This window comes from Fimicolochytrium jonesii, assembly GCF_025526975.1.
Source record: "Fimicolochytrium jonesii strain JEL569 chromosome Unknown EV422scaffold_9, whole genome shotgun sequence".
NCBI lineage: Eukaryota > Fungi > Chytridiomycota > Chytridiomycetes > Spizellomycetales > Powellomycetaceae > Fimicolochytrium > Fimicolochytrium jonesii.
The window spans coordinates 209,433-226,306 of record NW_026515676.1 but is presented as its reverse complement, the minus strand read 5'-3'; the positions used below and the strand labels follow the sequence as shown (position 1 = coordinate 226,306).

At 56.4% G+C, this 16,874-nt stretch overlaps 6 protein-coding genes across 6 annotated transcripts; all 6 read right to left on the bottom strand.

The window, feature by feature from the left end:
- Positions 1-107: 107 nt before the first annotated feature.
- Positions 108-1,861, bottom strand: EV422DRAFT_578003 (uncharacterized protein; the record flags this gene model as incomplete). Its single annotated transcript, XM_053073273.1, has 4 exons — positions 1,365-1,861; positions 793-1,263; positions 251-687; positions 108-132 (listed from the first exon to the last, which is right to left on the bottom strand). Exons 1-4 carry the CDS (start codon positions 1,683-1,685, stop codon positions 108-110), a joined length of 1,254 nt encoding a protein of 417 aa, XP_052926189.1. The 5' UTR covers positions 1,686-1,861.
- Positions 1,862-2,279: 418 nt separating this feature from the next.
- On the bottom strand, positions 2,280-5,277 carry EV422DRAFT_566780 (uncharacterized protein; the record flags this gene model as incomplete). Its single annotated transcript, XM_053072475.1, has 7 exons — positions 2,280-2,546; positions 3,253-3,811; positions 3,937-4,135; positions 4,197-4,287; positions 4,366-4,438; positions 4,553-4,616; positions 5,097-5,277. The coding sequence occupies 7 exons, from the start codon at positions 5,275-5,277 to the stop codon at positions 2,280-2,282; spliced, it is 1,434 nt and encodes a 477-aa protein (XP_052926188.1).
- Positions 5,278-5,339: 62 nt separating this feature from the next.
- EV422DRAFT_505811 (uncharacterized protein) lies at positions 5,340-6,503 on the bottom strand (the record flags this gene model as incomplete). Its single annotated transcript, XM_053068514.1, has 3 exons — positions 5,340-6,116; positions 6,221-6,306; positions 6,380-6,503. 3 exons carry the CDS (start codon positions 6,501-6,503, stop codon positions 5,340-5,342), a joined length of 987 nt encoding a protein of 328 aa, XP_052926187.1.
- Positions 6,504-13,188: 6,685 nt separating this feature from the next.
- On the bottom strand, positions 13,189-13,847 carry EV422DRAFT_526601 (uncharacterized protein). Its single transcript, XM_053070152.1, has one exon. It carries the CDS (start codon positions 13,675-13,677, stop codon positions 13,204-13,206), a length of 474 nt encoding a protein of 157 aa, XP_052926186.1. The 5' UTR covers positions 13,678-13,847; the 3' UTR covers positions 13,189-13,203.
- A 222-nt stretch (positions 13,848-14,069) lies between these two features.
- On the bottom strand, positions 14,070-15,736 carry EV422DRAFT_526600 (uncharacterized protein). Its single transcript, XM_053070151.1, has 2 exons — positions 15,618-15,736; positions 14,070-15,464 (listed from the first exon to the last, which is right to left on the bottom strand). Exon 2 carries the CDS (start codon positions 14,956-14,958, stop codon positions 14,080-14,082), a length of 879 nt encoding a protein of 292 aa, XP_052926185.1. The 5' UTR covers positions 14,959-15,464; positions 15,618-15,736; the 3' UTR covers positions 14,070-14,079.
- Positions 15,737-15,930: 194 nt separating this feature from the next.
- Positions 15,931-16,843, bottom strand: EV422DRAFT_526599 (uncharacterized protein). The gene has a single exon (XM_053070150.1). It carries the CDS (start codon positions 16,819-16,821, stop codon positions 16,027-16,029), a length of 795 nt encoding a protein of 264 aa, XP_052926184.1. The 5' UTR covers positions 16,822-16,843; the 3' UTR covers positions 15,931-16,026.
- Between the last annotated feature and the right edge of the window lie 31 nt (positions 16,844-16,874).

Here is a 16,874-nt window from a genome sequence, read left to right as displayed (position 1 = left end):
CAAAGTGTACTCGTATAGTGGGATCTTGACTCGACTGGCTCGTCGCGGCCGGGCTATTGCCTGCGAGTGGGCCAGCTCCGAAGGTGGCGGATGTGCCACTGCGGGATTCAGCACCTCTTCCCGTGATGGCCGCTGCACAGGTGCAGAGTCGGCACTCGACACTTGCATCAACTTGTCCCCGTCCAAAAAAGCTGCACTCTCCCGCTCCCTCAGCACCCCCACATACAACCCCTCTAAAACCACCCCATACCTCCCCAAACTCCCCCACAGCCCACCCACGGCCCTGCAGACAACCCCTTCCGCTAACTCCTTGTTCCTCCTCACACCTTCCTCCAACCGCTCCTTCGCCACATCCAACGCATGCAGATCCTGTGACAACTTCCTCCGTTCCTTCACTCCCTTCACACTATACTCCACCGCAGCGTCGGCAGGCGCGACACGGCCCCTGGAAAGCTTCTTCGACGCGGCGGTCGCATTCCGACTGAGTTTGCGCACGAGCGCGATGTTTTGGGAGGTAGCGCGCTCGCTGTCGTGTTGCTGGGTGAGCGCGCTGGAAAGGATGGCGGTGGCGCGGGTGACGCCTGTTCTGGAAGGAAGTGCGGCTGGGGAGGTGAGCAGCGTGTGCCAGGTGTCGAGGAGGGTGAGGTAAGTCGGGGTGGTGTCCGTCGTGGAGTTCTTCATTCGTGCCTATGTCCGAGATGAATAATTGAGAAAACCGATTCGCGAAGGCATGTTTTCACATGCGGAGTAAACGCTAGGGCGGAAAGATGAGGGTGGGATAAGAAAACTCACCATCCAATCCTTCCTCCACCACTCCCTCAAACTCCCCACTGCTTTAACCTCCTCCACACACACGCACTCCCACCGCCTCGCCGCTTTCCCAAACACCCTCCCCACCCGCTTCAGAATCTTCATCTTCGCCTCCACACACCCGTCCCTTCCCCAATCGTCCTCCCTTCCCCCGTCCTTGCCCCCCTCCTTATCACTGCCACCAAACGCCCCCTCCATCTCCCCACAAATCTTCCCAACCGCGCCCCACATCTCCCCAAGCGTCGCCATCATGTTCCGCAACATCATAACCCCCTCCTCCCGCTTGATAGCCTCGCGCGCGTGCGTCGGCTGGTGCGACATGAGCGCAAGCAGTGTAATGTGCGCGTCAAGCTGCGTCAGAAAGGTGTGCGACAAAGCAGGGAGTTGAGCGATGAGGTGGGAGGTATGCGTGAAGGGGCCGCTGAAGCCGATGGGTCGGTTGAGTGTTTCGTACTGTGGGGGGGGGGGGGGGGGTGGGGGAACGGAAAATGTGAGTAAGGCGGATTCTGGTTTTTTGCAGGGTTTATGTGATTTTTGTATGAGACGTACTGTACCTCGCTCCAAGCCGCACACCCCCTCGCTCCCGCCTCCAGCAATGTCACAAACTCCACCCACGCCGCCCTCCACTTCTTTGCGCTTTTGAACGCCCGTCGCGCATCTTTTCCGCCGGGGTCGAACCGTACGGCTAGACGCATGTAGCGGCCGCGGCGGGATGTGTTTTGGTGTATGCGGGGGAAGGAGACTTGTCGTGGTCGGGGGTGCTTGGCTTTCTTGAATGGAAGTGACGGGGGATTGGGAGACGTAACTTGGTTGCTGGTTGCTGGATGGACGGCGACGACTGGAGGGCGACGACTGGAGGAGACACCGGCTCCCATGGTGGCGTGCCTTGTGGAGTGGATGCTATATGTGGGGTATGTCCGGACTGGGGGTATGCGTATGCTGTTCAGACCGCAATATTTTAGTTGGCTGATCTATGCGAGCAAAAGCGCTAGGCGAAAGCAAGCCAAGAACGTCGGACTTTCCGCGGCCTGATTGCGTACGTAACACAAGGCATCTTTCAACGGGACGCGTCCGCCTTTACGCCTTGAAGGGCTCTGGACGAGGAACGGACAGTATGTAGTCCTCTGGAGTCTATGGACGAGGAGGAGGTTGCTTAGTAAGCTTCTCTATTTTTCTTCTCGAGTGAATAAATAACAGATAACCCTATCCTTTCCTGTTCCCTTATCTCTTTTGAGCGTACGAGTGCTATGACTGAAAAAGCTACTACGGTGGGAGGGAGGGATGTTTCGATGAAGAAGAACTAGCCATCGGGAGCGCAGTGCGCAATTTAGGACCTAATGTCCAGGGAAACCCGTAAACCCATAAGTATGTTGATAAATAAACCGATGCGAATTGAGAGGCGAATGCGGCATTCGGGAGGATGTGCTTAGTGCGGCGGGTAGTGCGGGGGGTAGTGCGGCGGTGGGATACTAAGCAACCTCCTCCTTGTCCATAGACTCTAAAGGACTACGTTCCTCGTCCAGAGCACAATGGACTCCGTTCGGAGGTTGCTTATTTGTCGATGAAGGGGAAGCCGCGTTCGATGCCGTATCGCGTAGGAATTCGTCGTAGGTGCGTTCGTCGTCGGAAGAGGAGGATGCCTCGGCGTAGATGTCGTCGATGCCGATAGGAGTAACAAAGTCGCTTTCAAAGCCTGAGTCTGTAACCAGAACGGCTATCCCAGCTTGGGATTGATACTGTACACGTCCCGAAGTCTCTGAGCGTAGAATGTGCAGACGGCCATGGCCATCTCCGTGTCTCTCTCATCCGTATTCAAAGACTCGTAGGATCTCTTGCGATATGGAAGCGTAGCCAGGCACAACCTGAGTGCCCATGCAAGTGAGGGGTACGTCTCTAGTTGATCTTGTGACCACTTGTCGCTTCCACCGGCCTCCCTCTCAGATGGTTCCCGATTCCTGCGTCCGCCGAGAAAGCGGCGGCAAGTCTGGCAGCCTTCGTTGCAGACAGCGGGCGCGAGCGGCGATGCCCTGGCGGATAACTTCCCATCTTTCCTGCTGGCCCCTGCAACCCGCCCCCCCGCATTCAGCACGGTCGGGAACTGCGTGCCTGGCGTACGCGGCTGATAGTATAACACGCTTATCCACCATGGCGAACGCCGACCACCTGCTGCCCCGCGAGACGGAATTGGTAGGACAAAGCGGGCCCCAGCACGACGTGTCCGATTTAATGCCAGAGTTTGATCGCAAAGATAATGGCTAGCCAAAGCGAGCGTGTAACGTCCGTTTCCTCAACGCATTCTTGGTCAATGCCAATAATGTCTCGGGTAGCCGTAGGCGCCCAGGCGAGGCGCCAAAGTTGTTTCCATATATGATACACGGGCCCCTACTACTGGGCATTATCTTGCACGCAGATGGGACATCGGCTGGGCGGCATGGCACTTACCTCGTATGCACCCATATACATTGGGCCGTCCATCTCGACGAAAAGCAAAATCCTTATTCCTTTCGGTAGTTTGGTTACGGCTATCGTCTGGAGCTTGCAGGTTTTCAGGGTGCCTAGCGCATCTTCTACGGTTTCTCGCTCGTGCTGATTGAGGGACATGTTCGCTGTTGCGGCTGTTGCGGCTGTTGCGCTGTTCGCTGTTTCTTGATTCCCAAGTGAGTGATTCCCAAATGAGTTGCAGGTTTCTACTGATAATGCGAGCGGGTCCCACGGGATAGGCAGTGGGCTTGCCTTGTTTGAAGACCGTGGCTGGTCCCGGAGGTAAATGAAAGATTTCTCCCTTGCAGCCAATGCATCCTTTTCGGCCAATTGCTCAGTTGTTGAAACCGCCAGGGGTGAAGGACTGTTTGGGGTAACGTCCGTACCGATCTGGCGTAGAGCAGCGTAGGAAGCGGCACGTGTAGCCGCATTCTTGAGCCCAGTTCCCAGTGCACCCCGGGCCGATGCTCGGAGGGCAGTCTCGATACGCACACCGTGTCGAGAGGCGAACTGCGCACCCCTAGTTCCCAGGTGGATATTGAGGAGGCAGCTTGAACATCAAGAAGGGCATGCTTCCTGGCTGTGGACACCGGGCTCTCCAAAGATCAGCTGGATGTTATCCACAAACCTGAAAAGAGTATGTACGGTTCGGCCAGTGCGTTGAGGTCCTCGTAGAAGTTTTCCATAGCGGTGCGTAGACCTCCGGGGACGAGGTCCTTGAGCTCGTTCGTCTGGGCGGTAGTCAGCGTATCGGTGACGATGGGCTGCATGTCACATCGAGTCAAGATAGCCCAGCGGTATTCCTTAACGATATTGTGGAGATCGACAGACTCCACAACCTGTCCTGACTAAATCACGCATATCCGATCACCCCGTCCAGCACGTATCGGCAGCATCGCTCGTACCCCGCGCCAGAACGTAGGAAGAGGGACCCGACGCCGCCTTTTTGAGACGGTGCGGTTCTCCCGTCCTCCGTTCCTGGGGGATAGAGGGGATCTGAAACGTCCACAGTGAGAACCTCCACCCCGCAAGGTCTCAGAATGATGGCACGATCATCATAGGGCAGTGCTCAACCGTCTCCAGCGACACCGCACGACCCGCCCGGCAGTTGACCTCAGCCCAGTGGTTGGCGCGGTGCAGAGCATCACTGGGAGGAGAGGTATAGCGAAAAGAAAAGTTAGCAAACAACCACTGTCCCCCAAACCTGCAACCGCCTACATCCCTACGCGAACACGCAATAGCGCAATACATGATAGCTTACCACGCCTCAAGCAGCCCCGACCCAATCCAGCCGTGCTCATCCAATCGTCGCACAACGTATGCCTCTGTCAACCGATTGAACCGCCTCAACAAATCATGCAACAAGCGAGCCCGAGCGCGGCGACCCCCCCCCCCCCCCCGCCCCCCCCCGCTCCCCCCCCGCCCCCCCCCCCCCCCCCCAACCACACCACCCCTTCCAGACTTGGGATTCTTCTGTCGTCCCATCGTGCTTAAGTCAACTAAAGAGGTTGAGCGCAAGGAAAAAGAAGAAAGAAGGAAGAGGCGCTCTGAAACCTGCACCTCTTCATGTATGAATCTCCACATTCTTGGTTCGCGCAAGTGTCGGGAAAGCCCCACGACCGAGGATTCCTCGCCGACCCCGAGAATTGTGCCAGTACGATCCAGTCTGTCCCGATGTATGTACCCGCAGATGTACAGTAAATGCGGCCGCACCACCGGACGGCGATCATGTGGTCTTGGATCGACTTGTAAACCTCGTTGCCGGTGTGGACGTATCGTCGGCGGACCCCGGTGAACGACGGCACCGTGTCCCATTCGAAGAGGGACACGGAAGAGGGACCATTCAGCTCTTCGTGCAGCCGACGCGAGCTCGACCTTCAAACGGGCCGAAGCCGCATTTATTACGAGATCGACTTGGAAATCCCGCTTGGTCTGGTTCCGGAGGGATTCCATCGCCGCAAGCATCTTGGCGGTACTCGTCGCCATCTTTTTTATCATTTCCTTTTTCTCGTTCGATATGTTGGCGGCGTTCTAGCATGGATTCCGACTTAGAGGCGTTCAGCCGTAATCCTACGCATGGTAGCTTCGCGCTTCCCAGGGCACTGTTTTGTGCCGATCACAACTTCGCGGGGCCACACTTGCCTAGTGAGTGACTCGGCCCGGCGGATGGTCTGCAGCCGCACACTCTGGCTAAGCCATGTTACCGTCTCGGATGCGTCCTCCTCGGAACCTGTCAATCGGATCCCCGCCCTTTTAGCCGCATCCGTCGCCTCTTTTTCAGTATCTCCATCCAGCAGTCGAGCACTGACGTATTCAGCCCATTTCTTTTGTCTGAAGGACGCGGCAAGGGCCCGTGTGTGGATGCGTAGGCCTTCTGGATATGGCCCTCCCGTGAGATCCCCGTGTTGCAGCACCAAGTAGAAGCCTTGCTCTGGCAGCGCAAATATCCACTCGCCGACGACGGTTGGCGGAGCGGCGGCGTAGCCTGCCACCCATTGCGTGCATGGCTTGCGGGCTTGAGGCTCCTCCGGAAGCTCCTCCGGAAGCTCCTCCTTGGGGGTCAGCTTCCATGTGGCGCGGCCTGTGTGCGGGTTCAGCTCGCCGGCTACGCCGTCGTCCGACGGGTCGGAGTGAACGACCACTTGATAGTTGGTAGTGGCGAACAGCGGGGGGAACTCATCGGAATGTGGCCCGTACACCTCTGGCATGGACATCATCAGGTAGGCCGCCGCGGTGGGGTTGCGTTTGGCGAGCTCCTGCAGCAGACGCTTGGTGAAGGTTTTCCGTGGCAACGAGAAACTTCTTCGCCAACATGTCTGCCCTTCCTTTCATTGAATAGTGCGACGTCCCCCTGGCATATCCCTAGTGCTTGACGCCACGACGAGAGCCCCGCGGCGTGCATTGTTCCCCTTGAAGCCTTCCATCGAACCAGAGCCGGCCGGGATCCACAGGACTCGACGATGAGCCCCAGCCGCAGGTCATGTTCGCGACGACCCGCGCTATTGTACGAGATGTCTGCGCAATCATCAGAGCAGCCAAATGGTGTGTTGGATCAATCTTGTAATATCCGTCCTGTCCCAATATGTACAGCCAGTGGCGAGGTCATCTAAATCTTGCTTGATGTCCTCCTTGTGCGTCTTGCACTCCTCCCGTACTTTGTTCAGGATGGTCAGGACCTTGTCCTCCACAAGACCGCCGAGGTTCCGTAACATGGTGCGGAAGTACTCGAACCGGCCTTCTTGGTTCACAATGATCTTCTGCGCGTTCTGCTAACTATGCTGGTCCATATAGGTGAAGATGGCGTCAACGAGGTGGCGCATGTAGGAACCCTCTTCCACCTGACAGAGTGCCCTGGTTTTGCCGAGCCCGGTGCTATACGCATTGGTCCGCTCGTTGTCCGGCCACGCCGCAAAGTGCCAGTCGCTTTGGTCGGCGTAGCAGGTGGAGCTTCAGGGTAATACTTCTCTCCGTAGTGGGCCATGATCCTCCCCTGTATTTCACCCACTCATCATGGAGGTCGGGTCGTCCTAGCAGATATATCGTCGCGCGGCATCGTAGTTGGTTGACTAAAACGCCAGTGTTGGTCCAGCTTTCGCCTTGAGGACCATGGTGATCGTTCCGGACGGGGTGGCGCGGAGGGACAGGTTGCGGAAGGCGAGGTTCCCAGCTTCGAACCGTCAACGTCACTGGCTCCACACCAGAATTGGTAACCCAATCCTGGGTCATCAGTTTGCAGACGTACGTGTGTGAAATCCGCATTCCGATTGATCAGTTGAAGATCTGTCCGTGAACGTACTGGACGGTGTACCTGTGGTCGCTGGGGTTCACGTGGCAGTCTACTGTCACGTTAAAGTTGAGAACGCACATAGTACCGGGGGAGCCGGCGGGAATGTTGCGTTGGCATTGCGCGGGGAGGTTGTCGATGACCTTCCTTCGTCGAGCATGGCGGATTACGATAGTAAAGTCTACACTACACGCCGTGTCGTTAAATAATAACTTTTCGGAGCCAAGTGAGCGGCGGGAAGTCAAAAGCCACATAACAAGACGGGCAACGAACTTGATTCGTGCACCGGACGAGGAAAATGGAGCATGAATTGCATACGGTGTGGATGCCACACGAGCTGATCGTACGACACGAGATCCAGGTGCCGCACATGCAGCACTGACGGTCGTGGCGTCCCGGATTAAAGTAAATTGGCCAAGGGCCTCTAAGAGAAGCAGTCAATACACGTTTATCAGTTGGATTACCCCTTCGCCCCACTCACCGACAAACGCCACAGCGTGGGGCGTGCAAGTGGGTCACCATTTGGCCGACGATACACGTACGGCAATATAGGTGCCCACACGGACCGCAGTGGGTGCCAGGGTTGATCATACAGATCGGGCAGATTGGTCCGTTTGGCATACTGACGGGTTGAGTGGATGTGGATGTCGGAGAGGGAGTGTGTTGTTCATTGTTATGGAGTTGAGAGTGGAAGTTGGACAGCCTGACTTTTGGACAGCTCGAGTCGGGGGAGTGTTGTGCGAAGACGCGAACTATCCTGTCAGTTGCTGTCGATCCACTCGTGGCAGATAGCCATTCGTTTGTGGGCCGTGGCGTTCCCCGCAAATTCCAGGTACTCTGCCCACCCGCGGCCGTACCTCAAGTCCACACTTTCGGCCATGGGGCGGGGGAATTTGCCCTTGTTCGTCTCCCCACCGGAGGTCGTCGTGGTCCACACTCCTCCGTGGATTACCGCCTGCGTGTCCGTCGCTGGATGTCGACCGCAATTCAAGACCGGAACTTCAAGTCGACACTCTCAGCCGTGGGTCAGGGTCAGCTTTCACAGAGGGGCCTCTGTAGCCAAGGAGAGGTTGAGCCACCGCATGGTTGGTTTGTTTTGCGTGCTACACACGCGGTGCGGCTTATCCAACTTGTAGTTGTAACCGTGATGTGCTTCCGCGCACGCAGCAGTCTGGGTCGAGTTCCAGTGGTTTTGAAGGTTCTCGATCACTCTCCTCAGCGTCTCGAACCTCCCCTGCGCGTTCGCCTGTATCAGTGCCCCGCTCGGAAAGAGTGTCTGAGTCTGGATCAAGCGCCATAGTGATGCCAGTACGTCCGGTCGCTTGGGCATACGGACGAAAGGCATCTGCGAGGTTGCGTATTTCCTAGCCAGTCGTCAAGAAAGCGCGAACCTCGGAAAGGTCGTTGTAGGCGATCGCGGTCGCTATAGCGTTGACCTGAACGCGATTGCCGTATTCTCCTTGAATGTCCCGAGCCTCATGGCCCTCAGGAGGCGCGCCAGAGCCTGGGCGGGTTCAGTCGTAATGCTGGCAAATTGAATGTATCTTGCATGGTATCTTGCAGTATACGCTGCAGAGACCCTCCGTAGATCAGCTGCACTCTGGCACTCCCTTCACATGCCCGCCCTTGTCCCGAGTGTTGATGAAGTACGTACGGACTACGAACAACTACTCGCGGCGACGTCTTTTTCTCGCTCGCTCCTTTTCCTCCTCGGGATAGTCTTCGTTGGAGAAGTCCTCCTCGTAGTGCTTTTGAAGCTCCGTGCTGTGCCAGCGTACGTGTGCCGAGGGAGGTTGATTGTTCAGGTGTTTGAACTCGAACCCACAAGTGGTACACCGCCAGTGGTGCTTGCGCAACTTGTCCACATCCTTTGGGAAAAGATCGTGCTTGAGGGGGACATCGACCGCAGCGTACTTTCTCACTTTTCTGATCCACGCGTCGAACTCCCCCAGTGTAGATTCGCGCCTCTGAATCCACTCGACAGAGGCCGAAGGCAGCCGCCGAGCGGGCACGCCTCTGCAGCGTCCTGATGTGCCTCATTTGGTCGAGTGGCCACCAGTAAAACTCGACCTGGTGGCCATCGACCATGCGGGTAACGATCGTTGGCTCGTATAGGATCCAGAGGTATCGGAATACGGCGATCGTCGTCTCCGTCTCCTCCTGCCCATCTGCCAGTGCATCTCCGACAGGTCGTACATGGATGGATCATCCAAGGCAACAGCACGGCGATTACATCCACCCGCCGTTTGGTGTAGAGAACAGGCTTGTTGAAGTGCATGTACCCCTGACCCGTGTCTTTGGAGCTTCTGGGTCCAAGGGGCCGGCGCCCGCGCCCTACACCTACATACGACGACCGCGCTTCTCCTGGCGTCGACCACCCTCGTCCTTGTCGTCCTCGTCGCGCCCGTGTTTTCTGGTGATCGGGGGCACATCACAAGCCATCTCGCTTCCCCGTCGCGCTGCTCTTGGGCGTGCAGCAATTCCATGTGCGCCGAAACATGAGCCAACTGAAGATGTGGAGGAGGATGAGCGTCATTTGGCGTGCAGCAATTCCATGTGCGCCGAAACATGAGCCAACTGAAGATGTGGAGGAGGATGAGCGTCATTTGGCGTGCAGCAATTCCATGTGCCGAAACATGAGCCAACTCGAGATGATACTCGAATGAGAAGTAATGACGCTCATCCTCATCCACATCTTCAGGCCAGCCGGCAGGTTCAGGTGGACCGTCGCGATTCTGCACGGCTTGTACCAACCACCACTGCGCTCGGCGTTCCGCAATGCAGGTATACCCTGCGCGGTGGGACTTGCCCCGTTCTGTCGAGCCGTCTTGTTCGTCGGGGTCGTCTTCATAGGCTTCGTCCTCATCGTGGTCCTCGTCGTCTCGCTGGTCCAAACCGAGCAACGATCGAAAGCTGAACGCCGAACAGCAGCTAGCAAAGAGCCAGACGCAGATACAGATCGTGAAAGGACGCATGCTGTGGGTGGGAAGCTGGTGTGATGTTGGATGAGTGGGTTCTTTCGGCACTCTGCCGACCGATGCTGGGATGTGTCTTTCTTCGATGGCTTGGCCAAGTACCTCGCGGATGTTCGCAAGCTGGCCTCGGTAGGGAGTCGGACTCCCACGGTCGACATCGGGACGCCCTTCATCTGCAGGCGATCCAAGAGGGTTTTAGCAGCCGTTGCTTCCATAGGATTCTCAACCGAAGTCGGAAAGTGCGGCGAGGGTTTTTCCTCTCCGCTCACGTAGAGGAAGCACGGAGGTAGGACCACAGGGCAATTCCAGTATCCTTCATTCGAGATCGGCTGGCGCAAAGGTCGTCCTCTGGCCGGGGGTGGTAACTCGACTAGCTGACCGTTGTGTCGAGCAGGCGTGCTTCCCAACTCTTCCTTGCCAGCTTGTAGAGAATACCAGGTTTCCCCTCGCGGCACTTCATGATTAATCGCCACACCTCAGTCGCCGCTTGAATCGTTCTCGCGGCCGCATCCTCAGTCAGAGGATCGACCACGGCGTCGAGTTTGTCCAGCTTTTCGCAATACACCCGGTGTTCCTCCGACGCTCTCAGGCTGCTCTAGGCGTTCCCGTTTGCGCAAGTTTGCGGTGAGGGTGTTGACCGTCCTCATGAAGCGAGTCTGAGAAGAGGGCGCTGATGCACGTCTCAGCGGCCTCCTGGAGGGCATCGACTGCCTCTTGATACCAGCGATGCCTTTCAGCGAACGGCGTCGCCCCCGGGGTTGTCGCGATGCTCTGATTGTGCGCCCGGGACACTTCAAAGTCAATCTCCTCTATCAACTTCCTGAAGGGCGACTTCAAGATCACCGATCCATATGTATGGGCATAGTGTTTTATCTCTGCCTCTGCCAACTCGCCCGACCGATATCCGCCCAATCTTCGTCGCAGAGTCAGTGCCTTCGGGAACGTGCACTTCGGCGGATGACCAATCTGACGTACCAAACTGAAGATTAGTGCCGTTTTGAACACTCCCCTGACCGGGGATGGCGAAACTCAATCTGGGAGCCGGGTTGATCTGGGCTGATCATTAGTCCACCTTGCCACTTCCATGTCGCTAAGGTTACGTCAAGGTTAACGGCGGGCGATTACCACGAGAGTTACGAAGGGAACTTACCCCTTAACGTGTTCGGAGCACTCACACACTCCCCACCGTTTCCGTCACCGTCACTCTCCTCTTCCGAAGACGACTCTTCCATGTGCTTCTTTAAGTACGCAAGTCGTTTCTTCAATTTATCCCTCTCGTTTGTCTCGGCCGCGTCGCTGCGGCGCTTTGCTTCCTTCATCTTCTCCTTCGAAATGCCACCCTTGCTCTTGTACCTCGACTCCGACACTGCCTTGCACCCAAGGTAGTCCGCTTTCTCCATCAACGCCTCGAAAGAACCCTTCTTTTTCTTCGATCTCTGGACCCTCGCGTGGGTAGCCGCCGGATGTTTCGCGAGATTCTCGTAGTTGTCCTTTCGATACCAAATCGTCGCAACCTCGGTCGCTAGTCGCAGAGCTTCTCTCACACGGGACTTCAACATAGACGAGTCACTTGCGGCCGCTGCGGAGGATGCGCGCGTTGAGCGCGTAGTCGGTTTTGAGGGTCCCGGCGGAGGTACAGCTGGAGGGACTGCCGGCGTCCCCGTCTTGCGGGCTGTCTGCTTCTTCTTCTTGCCGTTCTCTCCGTCGCCGCTCTTCTTTCCGTTCCCGTCTTTCTTGCCACCGTTCGCCATCTTTTCGCGTATCGACTGGCTGTCTGGAATACTGAGGTTGAGTATGGGAACGAGTGGGTAGTAGCCAGATGCTTCGCTAGATTCTCGTAGTTGTCCTTTCGGTACCTTAAGTCGCAATCTCGGTCGCTAGTCGCAACGCTTCTCTCACACGTGAGGTCGACACAGGCGTAGGACCGACTGTTCATGTCGCTGGGGCACTCCTGGTCTGAGCAGTGGAAGGGGGTACCGGAGAACTGGAGTTCCCTCCGGCACTTGACCCCACTCTTGTTGCGACCGCCGCAGCGGAATGGTTCCCCATCGCACTGAGGGGTTGTAATGTGAGGGAACGGTCTGGGTACAACCGATGCTACTAGACGTACCTGCTCCGAGGCCGCGAAGATGCACTCCCGGCATATGTGGTGCAGGCAGGGGGTGAGGAACATATCTCCGTCGCGGAGATTACCGCACAACCAGCACACGGCGGGGACGATCCCCGAGGTTACGCTGGCAGAGGACGAAGCGACGGGGCGACCCTGGTCGTCGTCGTCGTCCCTATAATCGCCTTCCATTGCTCTGCTGACTGATGGGATCCAGAGAGTCGGCAATTCAATGGAAGGAGATAAAGACCGCTCACGGTGCACGCGAATGTGCCGAAGAGTTAGGGTGCCGTTAAGAGCCGGATGAGTATCGTCGACTGAGGTGTTGGAGTGGAGGTCATGTGTCACCGACATTCCCCATGGACGACTTCTCCTTCATAAGGATCCTGAATGGAGAATTCGTCTGTGGAGAATGGCTGTGATCTGACCATATTGATGATGTGTAGAGTGAATGGACTGATCATTCGGATGGGATGGCGGTCCAGTCAACGAATTTCGAGTCACGGAGTCAATCAGCGCAACTGAGGCACAGATGTTTGAAGGGGAAGACTATTCCGCCGGCGCCGAGCCATCCGTTCCCGTTGGAGCTGACTAAGCTGGTACAACCTGAATGCGTCCCAGTTGCCATACTCGACCACTCGGGTGTGGAACGAGAGATCCGCTGCGGCTTCCGCGGTTGCAACTTGCAGAGCCTGTACTCGTTGCGGTTCTTTCAACGTCGTCGGGTTCCTTTAGAGCAGTAGGTAGTTGTGGAGGAGCTCCTCCATGCGGCCTCGCTACGGGGTTCCTTAGGAATGGGCCGGCATGCACTGGAAGGTGAACCGGATGCGCGACCCCTTGCACTCGGGGACGTGGTGGCGGCGGCTAAGACGTCTCGCGGCATCGTTGTTGGTTGACTAAAGCGCCAGGTGGTGGTCCAGTTTTCTCCTTGTCGAGGTCCCCAGTCGAGGACCGTGTGCTCTACTCGCTGGGTACGGAGCATGGTATTCGTTCCTGACGGTGTGGAGGCGCGAACGGATAGGTTGCAAAAGGTGAGATCACCAGCATCAAAGCGTCCGTGAACGTACTGGACGGTGTACCCGTGGTTGTTGGGGTTCACGTGGCAGTCGGCTGTGACGTTGAAGTTGATAACGCACATGGTGCCCGGGGAGCCAGGTGGGATGTTTCGCTGACTTTGGGCGAAGACTGTCGACGACCCTCCGTCGTCTAGTATGGCCAGTGGGGTCTATCCACTCGTGGCAGATGGCCATACGCTTGTGGGCTGTAGCATGCTCCGCGAATTCCAGGTATTGCGCCCAGCCTCTCGAGGATTTGAGGTCGACGCTCTCAGCCGTGGGTCGCGGGAATTTGCCCTGGTTCGCTTTTCCGCCAGATGTCGTGGTCGTCCACACTGCTCCGTGAATCACTGATTGTGCATTCGTTGCCGGGTGACCGCGTCGAGTTCGGAATCTAGGATCCTGCCGACTTGTCGTTGCCGTTTTCCATCCTCCATCCCTACCATCCAGGGTACCCTGCGTCATTGCCTAAAACGTGTCAACGGTGACATACTTGTACTTGGCTCCATTGACCTTGCTGATATCCGCCGGTAGAGCAGGTCGTACGGTACATGGCACAGATAATCGATTTCGATGTGATTGTATTTTGGTGGGGTCTGTGATGCGAGATATTGATTGGGTGTTGTTTGTATTCGCTCTGCAGCGAGTTGTTGATTGGGTGTTGTTTGTATTCGCTCTGCCGTGATGTGTTGATTGGGTATTGCCGCGAGATGTTGATTGGGTATTGTTTGTGTTCGCCGGACCTTGCCCTCTGCCGCGAGGTGTTGATTCCGTATTGTTTGTGTTCGCCGAACCTTGCCCTTGATTCCCTCCGCCGCGACCTTGCCCTCGACTCCCTCTGCCGGGAGCTTGATTCCCTCTGCCGACTTAATGCCCTCCCAGATATTGCTCCGGGTAATGATTCGAAGGCGGCCTTGCACTTTGTTTACCTCCAATTCGCGGACAGCGTTTGGAAACTCCACTTTCTGGGCAGCAACGTCCTGGTTCCGCACTCTCAAGGTTTCGGCTGTTCGAACCGTCAGGGAAGTGTTTGGTGCAATATGGACGATAATGACCTTTGGCGATCCTTCGGGCGCACCGACCAACTGACAGCGGAAGCGGGCCCTGTCGATGTCTAACAATAGTACACCTGGTGACAAATTCCGCGGTGAAGGCCTTCCTGGTGCTGGTGATGAGGGTGTTGTCGGTGGCAATGCGAAATGTCCGGTTGGCCTTTCCGCTCGCGCACCACCGTCCGCAAATTCGGGGGAAGGCTGCCTGCCGAAGTAGCGCTATCGGGTCTTCGAGGTCGTCCCGAGTGGCGCGGATACCGTGAGTGGCGGGGAATGCCTTTGCGCATTGCCGGACTGGTGTGGGCAGGTCGCTAATTACGACGAAAATGATTGTGCTGCGACCTCCTTTTCCCATTTTCGCATTGCTGTATGGGCAGGGGATCGTGTGGCGAAGGCTGAGCGAGAGAAGATTCCATGTACACGGGTGTACATGTGCGCGGGGACATCTTGGTATTCCTTCCATCGGCTTGGGAGCATAATATCCTGGATGTCCTTTCGCGCTACTCGGTACGGTCGTTCCTTCTCCATCTCGAAGGTAGTGCGCTGCGCAAAGTCGGTTTTCCATTGGCGTCCTCTTAGTCGTTGAGCAGAGCGACCGGAGTTTCGGCAGGAGCTCGCCACACCGAGGGACAGCGAGTGGACGGCGCCACGAAGACAAAGACAGGGAGTAGAGAAGTGAGTGAACTTTGGTCATTACTTCAACAGAGCCGGCAGAGATGTTTAGCAATCCGCCGCATGGCGAGCCTCAGTTCTATGAGAGGTTGGCGTTTACGATATTTAGTCCGCTCCGTAGCACTGATGCCGTTCGGAAATTGTCACTGTCGAAAGTGTTTCGAGGCCGGTTGTAACTCTTGATCGAGACCACCATCTTGTGGAAAAATGATCCATAGCCAGAGCAGATGTGAAGTCTCCCACGGATACGTTAAGCTGGTGATGATCAATATCAGCAACGTCGGTGCCACTGACAGGAATTGCCAGAGCGCTTGGAATGCACATCTTGACACCGCGGAAGGCGCTGATGTGAATGACGGCGAGCAAGAAGCATGGCACAGTGTCGATGAAGTCTAGGCTCTGCTTTTTGAACGAGGACACAACTCGGCTTTGGACTTTCAACCGACTTGGCACCAGATGGGCGACTGACGAGAGGCGATGGGAAAGGTATGAGTCACGCTGCAGCCAAACTTGCAAGGAGTCGGAAGCCTGCAGGAACCAGAGCGAAAAGGAATGAAACCATTAGCACCGGCTTGGGGAAATGACAAGGACGAAAGCAATGGCTGGTGGGTCGGAAGGAACCAGATGGCCAGATTTGACAGCTCGAGCGATGGTTGAGATGAGCCGAACTCGTAAACGTACCTGGCGGCCATATTTATGGAGCGCGCAACACAGTTCACCACAACGGCTGGCGTACAGTGCACAGGGTTGTAGAGGCTGGGCCCAGTCTGTATGCTCTTAGATATCTCTTGCCGTGCGATCGCCGGATGGAGAGGGAGAAGGAAGTCGGTCTGTCGGTGGATCGATGGCTTATCTGCCGCTATTCAATTGACCGTGGTGGATCACGTGCCATAATGGATTTAAACTGGCCGCCTCTCATGCACTGGACTGAACTTCTCTGGGAACTGATGCGCTGTCTGCATCTGAAAGCGCTACTCATAGACGCATGATGTGGGTAAGGAGTTGCTCCATCTGTTTCCTCATTGAAGCCACTAATTCCAATATCTATTCCATCGCTAGACTAAAAGTGGCATGGAACCGTCGTCCAACCCTACATCCTAATAGAGTCCCTATACGCCTTCAGGGTGTCCAAAATATACTCAATAGGTCGCTCAGCAATATCCACCGCACCCCCATCCTCCCGTAGATGATCTACTAACATCAAATTCGCCGCTATCCTTGCCACCTTCTTACTCTCCCCGTCAAATCGCAGCATATCAATGTAGCACACCAGCCGATGGTACGGAACGTTCGCAGACCCCCCGAATAGGTCGACAATGCATGATTGCAGAAGCTCGTCTTCCCCGCCGGTTTCAATCGTGGCGATATCTAAACGGGATTGCATGAGCGTGAACAGCAGGTCGTGCAGGATTTCGGGCGTAGTCGTGGCCGAGTGGAAAATTCGGTTCGAGAGGGTGGCAATGGATGTGATCATCGTCAGCGATGAGGAGATCGTTTCGAGGATCAGAGCGGTTTTGAGACTTTGCAGAGTCTCTTGGTCGATTCGGGGTGCTGGGTCTGGAACAGGCGCCATCGTGACGGGGGCCATCGTGACGTCCCTGGCCTTCTGAACCTCACCAACATCCTTGCCAGACTCGTCAGCCGCCTTCAATATCTCCACATCAGCGTCCGTCCATTTCCCGTCCTCCTCAACCTTTTTGAAAGCCCAGGCTCTCGTCTCTGGGAGCTCACATAGGGTGTATAGAATTGCGCGTTGGGCTTGGCTGTCTGCTTCGTGGGCCAGCATGTCCTTGAGGGTGGTGATGGCGGCGTCTTTCTTTGCCGGCTTGCGAGCGTCGGCTGAAAGTTGGCGGAGGGACTGAGTGAAGCCTTTGCGGAAGGTCATCCTTGCGTTGTATTGGTGGTTGTTGATGGTTGTTGAGGGAAGCGGAGCACTTG

Coding starts and splice junctions, on each gene's coding strand:
- EV422DRAFT_526601 (XM_053070152.1), bottom strand. CDS start 13,677: ATGACGCAGGGTACCCTGGATGGTAGGGATGGAGGATGGAAAACGGCA.
- EV422DRAFT_526600 (XM_053070151.1), bottom strand. CDS start 14,958: ATGACCAAAGTTCACTCACTTCTCTACTCCCTGTCTTTGTCTTCGTGG.
- EV422DRAFT_526599 (XM_053070150.1), bottom strand. CDS start 16,821: ATGACCTTCCGCAAAGGCTTCACTCAGTCCCTCCGCCAACTTTCAGCC.